Source organism: Capricornis sumatraensis, chromosome 4 (assembly GCF_032405125.1).
Source record: "Capricornis sumatraensis isolate serow.1 chromosome 4, serow.2, whole genome shotgun sequence".
Taxonomy (NCBI): Eukaryota; Metazoa; Chordata; class Mammalia; order Artiodactyla; family Bovidae; genus Capricornis; species Capricornis sumatraensis.
In genome coordinates, this window is record NC_091072.1 from 146,432,475 (window position 1) to 146,446,996 (window position 14,522).

At 40.8% G+C, this 14,522-nt stretch overlaps 1 protein-coding gene across 1 annotated transcript in view; it reads right to left on the reverse strand.

Annotated features, from left to right (window-relative positions):
* Window positions 1–14,522, reverse strand: part of LOC138078779 (antigen WC1.1-like) — an 89,341-nt gene that overhangs the window by 9,095 nt on the left and 65,724 nt on the right. Inside the window, exons 11-12 of the mRNA XM_068971524.1 lie at window positions 3,418–3,726; window positions 2,985–3,326 (exon numbers count right to left, since the gene is read on the reverse strand). Coding sequence (XP_068827625.1) covers window positions 2,985–3,326; window positions 3,418–3,726 — 651 coding nt within the window. The remainder of the gene's footprint in view (window positions 1–2,984; window positions 3,327–3,417; window positions 3,727–14,522) is intronic.

The following is a 14,522-nucleotide window of genomic DNA, read 5'->3' on the forward strand; positions in this document are numbered from 1 at the left end:
GTATACTCCACATTTTTGCCATGCAGTTACCATGAGTTTTACATGAACATACTATATATAAAACAGTTCATTTTATATTGATAGCAAATTAAGATGCCTACAAACACTCTACTTTTTAACCTTCCCTTACATATTCCAATGTCACATTTTATCTCTTTTTATGTTGTGTATTTGTTAACAAATTATTAAATCTACATTTGTTTTTACTACTCTTTTCCTTTAATCTTTATTCTAAAGTGAGATGATTAACACAGACTGTTGTATATACATTCATTTTTTTTTTTCCATCTCACAAATTAACAGCATTTTGTTTAGGCTTGTAAAACCCCTTTCAGCATTTCTTGTGAGTCAGGTCTAGCAGTGATGAACTCCCTCAGCTTTTATTTTTGTGAAAATCTTTCCTTCTCTTTCTTATGTGAAGGATAATGTTGCTCGATAGAGTATTCATGGCTGGCAATTTTTTTCTTTCAACACATTGAATATGCCATTCCACTCTCTCCAGGCCTATAGAATTTTTGCTGAGAAATCTACTGATATGGTTATCTCTTGAAATTTTTGACAGTTTCATTATACAATATCCAGGAGAAGATATTTCTGCATTCAGATAACAGGGTTATTACCTTTATAAACTTGGATGTCCAAGTCTCTTCCTTATGCTTGGAAAGATCCTGGCTATTATTTATTTAAATAAACTTTCTTACAGTTTCTCCTCTCTTCTCCTTCCTGAACCTTAATTATTCTAATATTTGTATGTTTAATGGAGATTAATAGATCACATAGGATATTTTGTTCTTTTCTATTCAATTTTCTTTATTTTCCACTGATAAGAGCTGTTTCAAAGTTCCTATCTTGTAGTCACAGATTCTGTCTTGAATTTGGTCTACTCTATTTTAGATGCTCTCTATTACATTTTTCTCATTTCATTTATTAAATTCTTCAGGATCAGAGTTTCTGTTGGTTCTTTGTTATCATTTCTATCTATTTATTAAATCTCTTACTGTGTTAGTATATTATTCTTCAGATTTCATTGAATTGCCATTTTGAGTTTTCTTATAGTTCATTGAGATTCCTCAAAACAACAGTGTTCGATTCTTTCTAAGTTAGATCACAAAATTCTAAGTCATCGACATGTCCCTCTGTCAGTTTGAAAGATATTTGTCACCCTTTGTGATGATGATATCTTTCCACCTTGATGGGCCTTGGAATTTTGCACTGGTGCTTTTGCATTTGAAGTGGTAGAGAACTCTCACCGCCCCCCCCCCCCAAATCTTCAGTGATTACTTTCAGATGATACATACTCTTCTCTGACCTTGTATGGATACACCCACTTCACTCCCTCAGCTTTTATTTCTTTGTGAAAATCTTTCCTTCTCTTTCCTATGTGAAGGATAATGTTGCTCGATAGAGTATTCATGGCTGGCAATTCCCTGCTCCTTCTGCAGCAAAATTTTAAACTTTGTTGTCTTCTCTGGTTCTTACCACTCACCAGGCTGGCTGCTGAAAACCTCTTTTTTGTTTTGCACAAGATTCTACTTCTGCTCAAGTGTGTGGTTACCCCCTTGCCCACAGGACTGTCCTGTTTTCCTGAAAACATTCCATTTACTGAAGTTTACTCTCAACTCCACACTTGAGAATATACACAGGGAGCTGTCAACAGAGTAGAGGTAGGTGTAAATTGAGTACTCAGGGCACTGGGGGCACCAATAGGCCCAGAGAGAAGGATCCTCCTTTGGGGTTTCCCCAGAGGCTTGTGTACAAGTTTTTTGTTGAAGTCTTGAGCACAGTCAGCAAGAACTGAATCCATCTTCTACCCTTTGACATTCTTAATGACCTTTCACATCGTTTCTCTGCCCCCAGTCATGAGGTCTGGCCCCAGAACTCTGGGTGCTATCAGAGAGAAATGGGTTTCTTTGTGCCTCCCACAGAACTGGGGAGCTGGGCACTGACAGATTTCTTTTCTTTCTCCTAAAGGGAAAGGCCCCACTGGCTAGTTCAGCTCCATAGTGCTTCACCTTGGGATGAGGGAAGCACTGGAAAATGACTCTTACTATCTGCAATCTTTCTTTTTTTCTCCAATGGAATGTTAAAATCTGCTTTCAGGAATCCTGGACTCTACCAAGTTTCCTTCATGCATAGGTGTCTGACCAAGTCAGAATTCTCCAGATTTCTCCAGGTTTTCCCCATGGCCTAGAGGACATGGAGCAGGTTCCCTGGCTTCTGCTAACTCCTGTGACATAACAAAGGACTTAGATCCTCACTGGGAGCACAGGTGAGTAAGTATCCTCCTGGCCCCCTGGCACTAGATACTGGCGCCTTCAACATTCACAGAGGCATTTGAGATAATGGATGTCCATGATGTCCATAGCTGCAAATGCAGGAGACCTGGGTTTGATCCCTGGGTTAGGAAGATCCCTTGGAGCAGGGAACAGCTACCCACTCCAATATTCTGGCCTGGAGAATTCCATGGACTATCCATCAGGTTGCAAATATTAGGACATGACTAAAGAGAAAGCCCACAAGCAGCAATGAAGCCCCAGCCCAGCCAAAAATAAATAAATAAATCTTTAACAACAATAATAATATTGTGTGTAATTAACATTTTTCTGAATTTCAATGGATGTCTTTGTACTTAAAAAATGCATGCTGGGTAAAGGAACCTGATATGTATAAGTCATTTTTAAATGGTTCAGAGGGGAAAAAAAAAAAAAAAAACCCTGAATGAAGTATATGCTTATTATTTACACATTGTTCTCAGTGGTTATATGTTCAGTTCAGTTCAGTTCAGTCGCTCAGTAAATATTAATGTTTATTTTTAACTGTATTATTCTTCTTAACATTTCTGCCCTGACTTGAAAACGGATGAACAATTAAAAGAATCATTTCATAAAATATAAGGACGTTTCATGAAATATCTACCTTTTGAAGCCAGTTTTCCCTCACTCTTTACTCTTGGAGACATTTCATTCCAGGAGCATCCTGAGCACCAGTAGCCCTTCCCTCTCTCTTTCCTGAGCAGATCACAGAGGCTGTGTTACCATGGGAACAGTCAGGACCACCCAGGACAGTCACAGGGCAACTCCACAGGAAGGACTCTGCCCCCAAACAGTGAAATCGGACTGTTGAGATCTGATCACTTCCTTCCACAAAGTGTGGTCCTCTGGGAGTGGAGATGGCAACTCCACAGCCGAGCTGATGGCAGACAACATTGGCACTAGCCAGACTCCAGTGGGAGGCACACAGAGCTCTCCATCTTCCAGAAGTGTTCATCTTCACTTGCCCCTCACACTGAGAGGTGCCATTTGACATGAGCTGGACTTCTGAGTATGCTGGATACAAGAGGACAGGATTTCAGAAACATTTCATGATTTCTCACCTGAGCAGAGTGTGCAGGGAGGTTAGTCCTGACCTGCATCTCACCTGAACAGACAACTTGAGCAGCTCCACTGTGGTGACAAGTGCCCCCTGGACAGGGCACTCTGGGACAGAACTGGAGCTTAGGCTCCTCCCCTTTACACCTGAACTCTTCAGCCCAGACCTGGCCATCAGACTCTCTGAAGGGCATGGGTCCCAGGACAAACCCTGCTGTGCCGCATTCCAAGTCTGCACAGATGACGTGGGCAGTCGAGAGTGCAAAGTTGCCATCAGACACTGGGGTCCAGTCTTCTCCAGAATGTACTTCTACTCGCCCTAAGCAGGATCCATCCCCTTCAACCAGACGAACAAATCCTAAGGGAAAACAACAACAAAGCAGTGAGTCTTCATGATCCTGGCTTGACAAATGGAAACAACACATCACAGGCAGCGATGTGAAAGCTTTTCGTTTCCAGGAGTGGAGCATGAAGAGAGAACTTGACAGTTACTCCTACAATTACATTTTCATAAGCAAGTTTCTGAAGAGAAATTCAGAAAAACCAGCCAGCAGGATCAATTTGGAATGAATGAATTCCAAGAATGTATACTTTGAGATTGGTTAGAAAAGACTATTCCTTGGTCTAGGAGCCTGCAAACTACAGGGCTTAAGACAGATGATTGGAATTGCTGAATACAAGGAATATATAATTTACCATTAGATACCAGATGACTTTCCATTTATTTTTATCTTTATTAATTTCATTCATTGCCGGGAGCCAGCATGAGGAATCCCGCCCATGACAAGGTCATGAGGAAGGAAGCCTGACAAAATGCAAGGACGTGATCAGGCTTCAGGGTTTCCCCCTGGAATTTCCTGAGCATATACCCCAAAAACCAAAAATCTGCTGGCTTTTGTACTCTGCTTCTCCACTCTTCTGATATTCTCTGGAAAAAGTCAAATCAGGGCTTTAGTCTTCTGCATTTGAAAGGGATGTTTCGGTTAAACCCCCTCTGATAGCTCTCTAGCTTGCCTAACAGGTTCCCCCGACCTCTTACAGCTTGTGAGTTGCTTACAGCCCCCCAACCACAAGAGGCACAAAGCTTAAAAGCATCTTAAAGATACAGAGCCTTTTCTAAAGAGTTAAAAATTATATCGGTAGAAGGTTTTCACTGTTGACTCGATGACTGCTGCCTGGCCTCCATATTCTTTATCTTTTAGGCACCTGGGAGGATGTTAATCAATGTAATCAGGATATGGAAAAAGATATATAGTAGTTTTGATGTTAGCAACACTAGACTTTTGAGTTAATTACTTTTCTTTTGTTGTAAATCACTGTACTCCTTTTACTTGTTATAAATTGCTGTATCTTTGCTATGTAAGAATGTAACTTTATTTAGTGCTTTCTGAGAGTGGCACCAGACTTTGGGAAGATCAACACAAATAAGTATTCTGGTTGACAAACCCTTATCAGAAAAAAGGCTGTAAAATGTTCATTGGCCCTTTTGGCCAGAAGATGATGTAAATCACCTAAGACTTGTGTATACAACTAGGTATGCAGAGAGAAAAGCATAGTTTTGATAATAGTCTGGGCTGCTAATGCTGCATAATTTTGTGTTACCCATTGATCTCCATGTACTATCAAAAGTATAAAAGGCCTTCTGAACAATAGAGGACGGGCCAGTCGCTGGACTGGTTTCCCCCGTGTCTCCTCTTTAATTTCAGGCTGAATTCCCATCTGGGGTGTGGAGGCTCACCATGTGTACTTACTTGTCCTGGCTTCTAAGATCCATAAGAGAGAGAGCCCAAGGCGGGGCACTCTCCAATATTCAAACGGACGCCGGTGGCCTAACGTAGATGGTGTAAGTTCCTTGTCTGGAACTTTATTGGTTTTCCACGTAAACCAAGTTATACAGCCTCTTTTCTCCACTTAATTTTCCTACTATACTATTGTTTTTTAATCTAATCTTATATCAATAAATAAATAAGTTTTCCTCGCCTGTGCCGTCCACACTTCGAATCACCCTGGATCCACTGGGGCTGGACCCCGACAAGAAATATTTTGCTATTGTAAAAGAAGCTGACATGCTGCCTATGGATAAAGAGGAGGAGATGGAGAATGAAATGAAGGAGGCAGTGAACAAATACACCAATTTGAGGAGTTCCAAGTATCCAATTTGGCAATAAGGAGCTCATGATCTGAGCCACAGTCAGCTCCTGGTCTTTTTTTTTTTTTTTTTTTTTTTTTTTTTTTTTTTGCTGACTGTATAGAGCTTTTCTGTCTTTGGCTGCAAAGAATATAATCAATCTGATTTCAGTGTTGACCATCTGGTGATGTCCATGTGTAGAGTCTTCTCTTGTGTTGTTGGAAGAGGGTGTTTGCTATGACCAGTGCGTTCTTTTGGCAAAACTCTATTAGACTTTGCCCTGCTTCATTCTGTATCCCAAGGCCAAATTTGCCCGTTACTCCAGGTGTTTCTTGACTTCCTACTTTTGCATTCCAGTCCCCTATAATGAAAAGGACATCTTTTCTGGGTGTTAGTTTTTAAAAATCACTTCATGGGAAATAGATGGGGAAACAGTGGAAACAGTGTCAGACTTTATTTTTTTGGGCTCCAAACTCATTGCAAATGGTGACTGCAGCCATGAAATTAAAAGACGCTTACTCCTTGGAAGAAAAGTTATGACCAACCTAGACAGCATATTGAAAAGCAGAGACATTACTTGGCCAACAAAGGTCCGCCTAGTCAAGGCTATGGTTTTTCCAGTGGTCATGTATGGATTGAGAGTTGGACTGTGAAGAAGGCTGAGCGCCGAAGAATTGATGCTTTTGAACTGTGGTGTTGGAGAAGACTCTTGAGAGTCCCTTGGACTGCAAGGAGATCCAACCAGTCCATTCTAGAGGAGATCAGCCCTGGTTGTTCTTTGGAAGGAATGATGCTGAAGCTGAAACTCCAATACTTCGGCCACCTCATGCAAAGAGTTGACTCATTGGAAAAGACTCTGATGCTGGGAGGGATTGAGGGCAGGAGGAGAAGGGGACAACAGAGGGTGAGATGGCTGGATGGCATCACTGACTCGATGGACATGAGTTTGAGTGAACTCTGCGAGATGGTGATGGACAGGGAGGCCTGGGGTGCTGCGATTCATGGGGTCGCAGAGAGTCAGACAGGACTGAGCGACTGAACTGAACTGAAGTATCCAATATGGATAAAACATATAAATATTTGGGGAAATATGAGTGGAATAAGTTTCTAGACATTACATCACCCTCTTCTTCTCCCGTCTGCCACTTAACCCTGCCATCCTTTTATATTTCTTCCACTTCAAACAAGTAAACACCATCTTAAAAGATTCAGATTGATGGGAAAATGAATCAAAAAGGAAGCAATTGCTATAGAAGTGGAGTGTAGTGTATGTGGCAGGTAAGGTGGGATCACAAATCAAAATAAAAATTTATCACTTGGTCATAAAAGGAATACATTTTGAAGAGAATGAAGGTAACTCAATGGAAAAAAAAAAAAACATTTAACTTTTCAAGTACGACTCTCTTGTTTCTGAGTGTGTTCTGATCATTTATTGCTAGAGTTCTTACTAGTAAAGTATTGCCAAACAATTTCCAGCATCCAATCAAAAAATTACCAGAATTCCCCCCAAAATAAAAAAGTGACCCATAACAAGTTTTTAAAAAAGGAATCACTGAGGGGGGTTCAGGATGGGGAACACGTCTACACCCGTGGTGGATTCATGTTCATGTATGGCAAAACCAATACAATATTGTAAAATAATTAACCTCCAATTAAAATAAATAATTTTATATTAAAATAAGAAAATATACTGTATTGGTGTTTTTCTTTCTGGCTTACTTCACTTTATAATCACAGACTTTTGGACTCTGTGGGAGAGGGAGAGGGTGGGATGATTTGGGAGAATGGCATTGAAACATGTATAGTATCATGTAAGAAACGAATTGCTAGTCTAGGTTCGATACAGGATACAGGATGCTTGGGGCTGGTGCCCTGGGATGACCCAGAGAGATGATATGGGGAGGGTGATGGGAGGGGGGTTCAGGGTTGGGAACTCTTGTACACCTGTGGTGGATTCATGTCAATATATGGCAAAAGCAATACAGTATTGTAAAGTAAAAAAATAAAATTAAAAAAGTAAATAGATTCAGAAATTACAGATATGATTGAATTGGCTGATAAGATCTTTAAACCACTAATATTAATACATTTAATGAAGCATAAAAAGAGGAAAATCTAGAAAGAAAACAAATGGGACTTCTAAACAGTATCTGAAATGAACAATTATTTGGATTACTTTAACAAGAGGTTAGACATCGCAGAATGAAAGAATTAGAAGTTAAACAAATAGCAATAGGAAATACCCAAGCTGAAGCAGAGATAGAAAAAAGAAAAATATAAATGGAAACTCAGTGGCATGTGGGAAAATATCAAATTATATAAAACATGTGTATTTGAAGATGCAGAATAGGAAATGAGGAGAAAATGTTAAGAAATGACAGATAGAATTCTTCCAAATTTAATGAAAACTGTAAACCCACCAGTCCAGGAGGTTCAACAAATCCCAAATGAAATCAAGAAAACATTCTTAGAAAACCCTATAATACAATTGCTGAAATCCAGTGATAAACAACCAACCAAACAAAAAGAAACAGTCTTAAAAGCAGTTTAAAAAGCTGACACATTATATACAGGAAACTAAGACAAGTTGTCCTGACTTTTTGTTGGAGGCAACATAAGTTCCTTAAAAGTCAAAACATATTTTAAGCACTGGAGCTGGGGGAGGTGTTACCTAGAATTCAGTCACCTATGAAAATATTTTTCAAAAGTGAATGGAAATTTAAATGATTTCAGATAAATAAATGATAGTATTTGAGGTGACCAGACATATGCTGCACAAAACTGCTACAAAATGTCTTCAGGCTAAAGGCAAACGATAAAAGATGAAAATGTTGATCCACCCAAAGCTATGGACACTGCACTAAACAGTAATTTTGTGGATAAATATAAACATTTTTTCTCTCATTTTTAATATAATAGAATATTTAAGGCAAAATAATAGCAACATTTTATAGGATTCATAATGTAATTATAAGTAGAATGTATGACAACAATAACACAAATGACAAGAACAGGGAAGTGGAAGTTTACTACAGTAGGTTTGACATTGTGTGTTGTGACAAAATGTCATTTCAAGGTAAAATGTGATTGTTTTTCTTGTTCAGTGGCTAAGTCGTGTCTGACTCTTTGTAACCCTACGAACTGCAGCATGTCAGGCTTTCCTGTCCTTTACTATCTCACTCTCTTGAGTTTGCTCAAACTCAAGCCCATTGAGTCTATGATGCCATCCAACCATCTCATGCTCTGTCAAACCCTTCTCCTCCTACTCTCAATCTTTCCCAGGATCAGGGTCTTTTCCAATGAGTTGGCTCTTCACATCAGGTGGCCAAAGTGTTGGAGCGTCAGCATTGGTCTTCCCAAAGAATATTCAGGGTTGCTTTCTTTAGGATTGACTGGCTTGATCTCCTTGAAGTCCAAGGGACTCTCAAGAGTCTTCTCCAGCACCACAATTCTAAAGTATCCATTCTTCTGGGCTCAGCTTTCTTTGTGGTCCAACTTGCACATCCATACATAATTGCTTGAAAAACCATAGCTTCATCTATATGGACCTTTGTTGGCAAAGTGATTTCTTTGCTTTTTAATACATTGTCTAGGTTTATCATAGCTTCTCTTCCAAGGAGCAAGTGTTTTTAATTTTTATGGCTGCAGTTACCATCTGCAATGATTTTGGAGTCCAAGAAAATGAAATCTATCACTTATTCTACTTTTTTCTCTTCTATTTGCCATGAAGTGATGGGAGCAGATCCCATGATCTTAAGTTTTTTTAATGTTGAGTTTTAAGCCAGTTTTTTCACTCTCCTCTTTCACCCTCATCAAGAGGTTCTTTAGTTCCTCTTCACTTTCTGCCATTAGAGTGATAGTATCTGCTTATTGGAGGTTGTTGATATTTCTCCCAGCAATCTTGATTCCAGCTTGAGCTTCATCAAGTTCAGCATGTTGCAGGTTGTACTCTGCATAAAAGTTAATTAAGCAGGATGACAATATACAACCTTGATGTACTCCTTTCCCAATTTTGAACCAGTCCATTGTTCCATATCAGGTTTTAACTGTTGCTTCTTGTCTTGCATACAGATTTCTCAAGAGGCAGGTAAGGTGGTCTAGTATTCCCATCTCTTTAAGAATTTTCCACAGTTCATTGTGATCCACACATCGAAGGCTTTCCCATAGTCAATGAAGCAGATATGGATGTTTTTCTGTAATTCCCTTGCTTTTTCTATGATCGAATGGATGTTGACAATTTGATCTCTGGTTTCTCTGCCTTTTCTATGCCCAACCTGTACATCTGGAAGTTCTCCATGCACATACTGCTAAAGCCTACCTTGAAGGATTTTGAGTATAACCTTACTAGCATGTTAAATGAGGACAATTGTACAGTAGTTTGAATGTTCTCTGGCATTGCAATTTTTGGGGATTGGAATTAAAACTAACTTTTTCAGTTTTATGGCCATTGCTGAGTTTTCCAAACCACTGACATACTGAGTGCAGCACTTTAACATCATCTTTTAGGATTTTAAGAAGTTCATCTGAAATTCCATCACCTCCACTAGCTTTGTTCATAGTAATGCTTCCTAAGGTACACTTGACTTCAGACTCCAGGATGTCTGGCTCTAGGTGAATTTCCACATCATCATGGTTATCCAGGTTATTAACACATTTTTCATATTGGTTCTCTGAGTATTCTTGCCACATCTTCTTGATATCATCTGCTTCTGCTAGATCATTGCCCTTTATTTTCTTAGAGTCCTCAACTAGTATCATCAAAAATTTGCTGAAGGTGAGATTGGAAAATATCACTTTTCCAATGATCTTCCCAACATAACACAGGGAACTGATTGACTGTGGCTGCTAAGGACCCACTACAGATATCCTCAGGGATCCCTTGTCCCACCTTCTCATCAGGTGGGATAACACGTTCCTGAGACCCAACAACCAGTATCAGAGAATTTGCAGGGATATATGATAATATTACCTCAATTCTGGCTATTAGCATGGAATTAATGTCCTGGACAATTCATCAAACATTCCTATAACAACTGAAAATATCTCTTGCAAAAACTGTGACCACCCAGTCACATTCTAATTTCCACCTTGGCTCAGGTCAAATACACTTAGGCAGCATAGAGCCCTTATTATGTATCAGTCATCCTCTCTTAACCTCACTGCCCTGAGTTTTGCTCCAGCTTCTGTGTTGTAATTACCAAACTTCAGGTTTTCCTGCAGCTTCAACATCCCCATAAATAGGATGTGAACTCCCCACCTAGGTGAGAAGGTGCACCGGTATGAGACAAACCCTTGACACAATTCCTCCATCTTTTTCTTCCCTGTGACCTGGTGACCTTCAAATGCATCGATGATATCATCTCAAACCTTTTCATAGTGAAACTAAACCCTGGCCCTGAGTACTGTCATTTGTTCATGGGTCTCCACACCCCATTTTGGGTCACTGCTCCTGTTTTAAGGCTTTTCTATTGGTCCCTCTCCCATGTACCCAGCCACTGGCACTCTGTCTCTCTAGGACTTGGGAGTATAATACACTTTGTTTGCCCGCACCTCTCCTATGTCCCCCTCATGTAACTGCACTTATCTGACCATCCCATGAAAGAATACAAGCTACCATGATGAACTTAAATCCTACAAGTTCAGCCTGGCAATTGTACCTGTATGAAGCATTTGACCTCATCTCCCTTCCTCCTATGAAGACCACATGACTGGAAGGGCTCGGTGACCAGTGAGTATGGCTTGATTTCTCTCCAGGGACAAGCAAGCCCTTCTGCTCCCTTGAGCACCTAACATTCAAGGAGTCACTGACTCTTGGAATCTTCAGCCAAGAACGTCCTAAAGGCTGTGATCCATATTCTCATAGTTATTCTGGGAATGAGACTGAGGCTTCTTCTACTAGGGATTCCCTTTTGGACCAGACAGCACTTACCTGAGCAGACTGCTCCAGCATCCTTGCCATGGGAATGGTGCTCTGGACGATGGTCTTTCACAGTAGGATAACTGCATTTGGTGATAGCTGACTCTGGCCCTTTGCAGTAAATATAATGAAACCAAATGGGTCCAATTCCTGGTCCAAATTTAGCCCCTTTGGGAGCATCAACAGCAGTTCCACACCCCAGTTGTCTGCACACCACAGATGCCTCCTCCAAGCTCCAATTTAAGTCATTCACTGTACCCCATTCTCCTTGGTGCTTCACTTCCACTCTCCCCTCACAGCGGTGGGCTCCATCCTTCAGTCTCAGTTCCAGAGCTGCAAGACAGACACAGACACAGGAAATGGTTCACAGAAGAAATTTTAGAAGAGCATGAAATAGTATGCTGGTTAGGTATTTAAAAAATGAATAATCTCTGGGGAAAAAAATCACTGTGAATAGCACTTGTTGACCTCTGTGGTATAAATTTTCCTGCTGACCCAACTCGAAGCCCCCAATATGCCTTCACTGAACCTGGAGCAGGAAGGGAGGCACCAGGTTTTCTCACGAGTCTGTAGAACCAGCTCTAGGGACACCACTGAGGACAGGCCTTCAGAGACTCTGGATGCTGCCCCCCACCACCCCCTGTAGATGTGCCCAAGGCTACTAGGGCCCAGCTTCTCCATCTCAATTACAGCTCATGGCCCCGGATCCAGGGAGAAATCTTCCCCCTCCTTCCCTGTCCATAGGGAGCATCTCATCCAGCTCAGGAACAGAGGGCTGTGGTAACAGGCTGTTAAATGCCCAGTTATTCCTGCCACCTGTGTTCACAACCTTGTGTAATTCCCATTCTTGAATGTACCTAGAAACTTGCATCTAACAAATGGAATTTGACAAAAGTGTTGAAATGTCAGTTAGATTAGGTTTCAAGATGACTCTGCTTTCTCCCTTGTTGACCTTCCTGCTCTCTCTCTTGCTCTGTTGAAACCAGCTGCCACATTGTGAAAACTTATGGAGTGCCCCTCATGACAAGAAATGGAGGAAGGCCTCTAGCCAACAGTCACCTAGGGACAGAGGCTCTCAGTTAAACAGTCAAATAGCCACCAGCATCCAGGTGAGTATGTTGAATGATATCCACCCCTGCTTGAACCTTCAGATGACTACATCCTTGTAGGCATCCTGAGTCAGAGGACCCAGGTAAGCCATGTCCATTCCTGGTCCACACAAAGTGTGAGATACTAGGTGTTTGCTGACTTAAGCTGCCAAGTTCAGCAGTAATCTGCTGCACAACAACATGTAACTAATGCATGACTTCCCTCCAGGGTCGGAAGACGGGGGGTGAACAAGCTGGAGGGTTATACCCGAGCCTTCACTACTTCATCCAGATGAGACTTCTTCCTGTGTGACCAGGTCTGCTGCTTGGTCCCAAGTGGAACTGGGACTCAAACCCCCTCTCTCTCTTACATCAGATCTCACCCAGTGTCCCAGGTTCCTGCCATCCTGTCGGGAACTGAGAAGTGAGTTTCCTGAGACCTTAAATCAGCTCCATTAGCTTTGAATTCAGGTCAGAAAGTGAGAGTTTTTCTTATAACCTAATGAAATGTGGTCCCTGGGGCACCATTCACACTGCTTAAGTCTACACCTCGCCCCCTGTCCTTTTACTCTGGAAACAGAAGAGGTGCATCACAGAGGAAACATCTGGGAAAATAAACTGGAGAAGATCCTGGTGTGTAGTCAGATTAGGCAGGTCTCCATGACAGAATACCACTGACTAACTGGTTAAACAACAGAAATGCACTTATCTGATCACAGTTCTGGAAGCTGGTAAGTCCGTGGTCACAGGGCTGGCAAGGTCTCATTCTGAGTGCTCTTCTCTTGGCATGCAGGTCATGGCTGCCTCACTGTGTGCTCACCTGGCCTTTTCTAGGTTATGGGCACCCAAAGAGAGGGAGGGAGATGCGTCTCTTCCTCTTCTTATAATGTCATGTACCAGATTAGGGCTATATCCTTATGGCCTTATTTAATCTCAGTTAATTCCTACAGGCCCTATCTCTGGTGCAATAACAGTGGGAAGTAGGACTTCAATATATGAACTTTGGAGGGACACAGCTCAGTCCATAGACCTGTGAGTCTCATCCATGATGGTAATAAAGATAAGTGGGGATAGTATAAAAGATAAAGTATATTCTAGTTGGAGTTAATATCAAGACATAAATTTTCTTAAATTGTAACATTAGAAGCTCCAATATGGCTCAAAATTTCAAAAGTTCAGTCCATTATTATTCACTGACTGATTTATCAAAATAAGACAGGGCCGCCTGTAATGCTCCACAAGTCTATCCACAGTTGGAACCATGATTACGACATTGTGACAAAAAGGACAGTTGTTTGAAATGCTAGAAAACAAGTTTTCTTAAACCAATTGCTCCTAACTGAAATCAAATGCCCTTTGAAAATAATTCTTTTTATCATAACACGGTAATAAAGAGGATGAAGGAAAACTTTTGAGGAGATGAACAGGCTTAAGACATAAATTGTGGGAATGATTACACAGATGTATATTGATCTCCAAACTCAAAAGTTGTAAATATTAACTATGTACAGTTTTTGTGTGTCAGTCACACTTAAAATGCTTAAAAATAAAGGAATTTTTAAAGAGGAAAGAATTGTTTCCTTAGAGACCTCAAGAGTATCATCAAACATCTGCTAAAGGTGTGGTTGGAAAAAACTACTTTTCCAGTGATCTTCCCCAACATGACACCAAAGAGTTGACTGACCGTGGCTGCTAAACACTTAGCGACAATGTCCTCAGGTCTCCCCAGTGTCACATCAGATGGCATGACACTTTCCTAAGACCAATCACCAGTATTAGAGAATTTGCGATTATATATGATAATATCTTACTCAGTTCCAGCTATTTTCATCAGGTTAATGTCCTGGACAATTCATCAAACATTCCTATAACAACTGGAAGTGTCTCTGCCAAAATGCTCTAACCATCCAATCACATTCTACTTTCCTCCTTGTCTCAGGTCAAATACACTTAGGACTGAATCCTTATGTATCATTTCATGCTCTCTTAACCTCACTACCCTTAGGTTTGCTTCAGTTTCT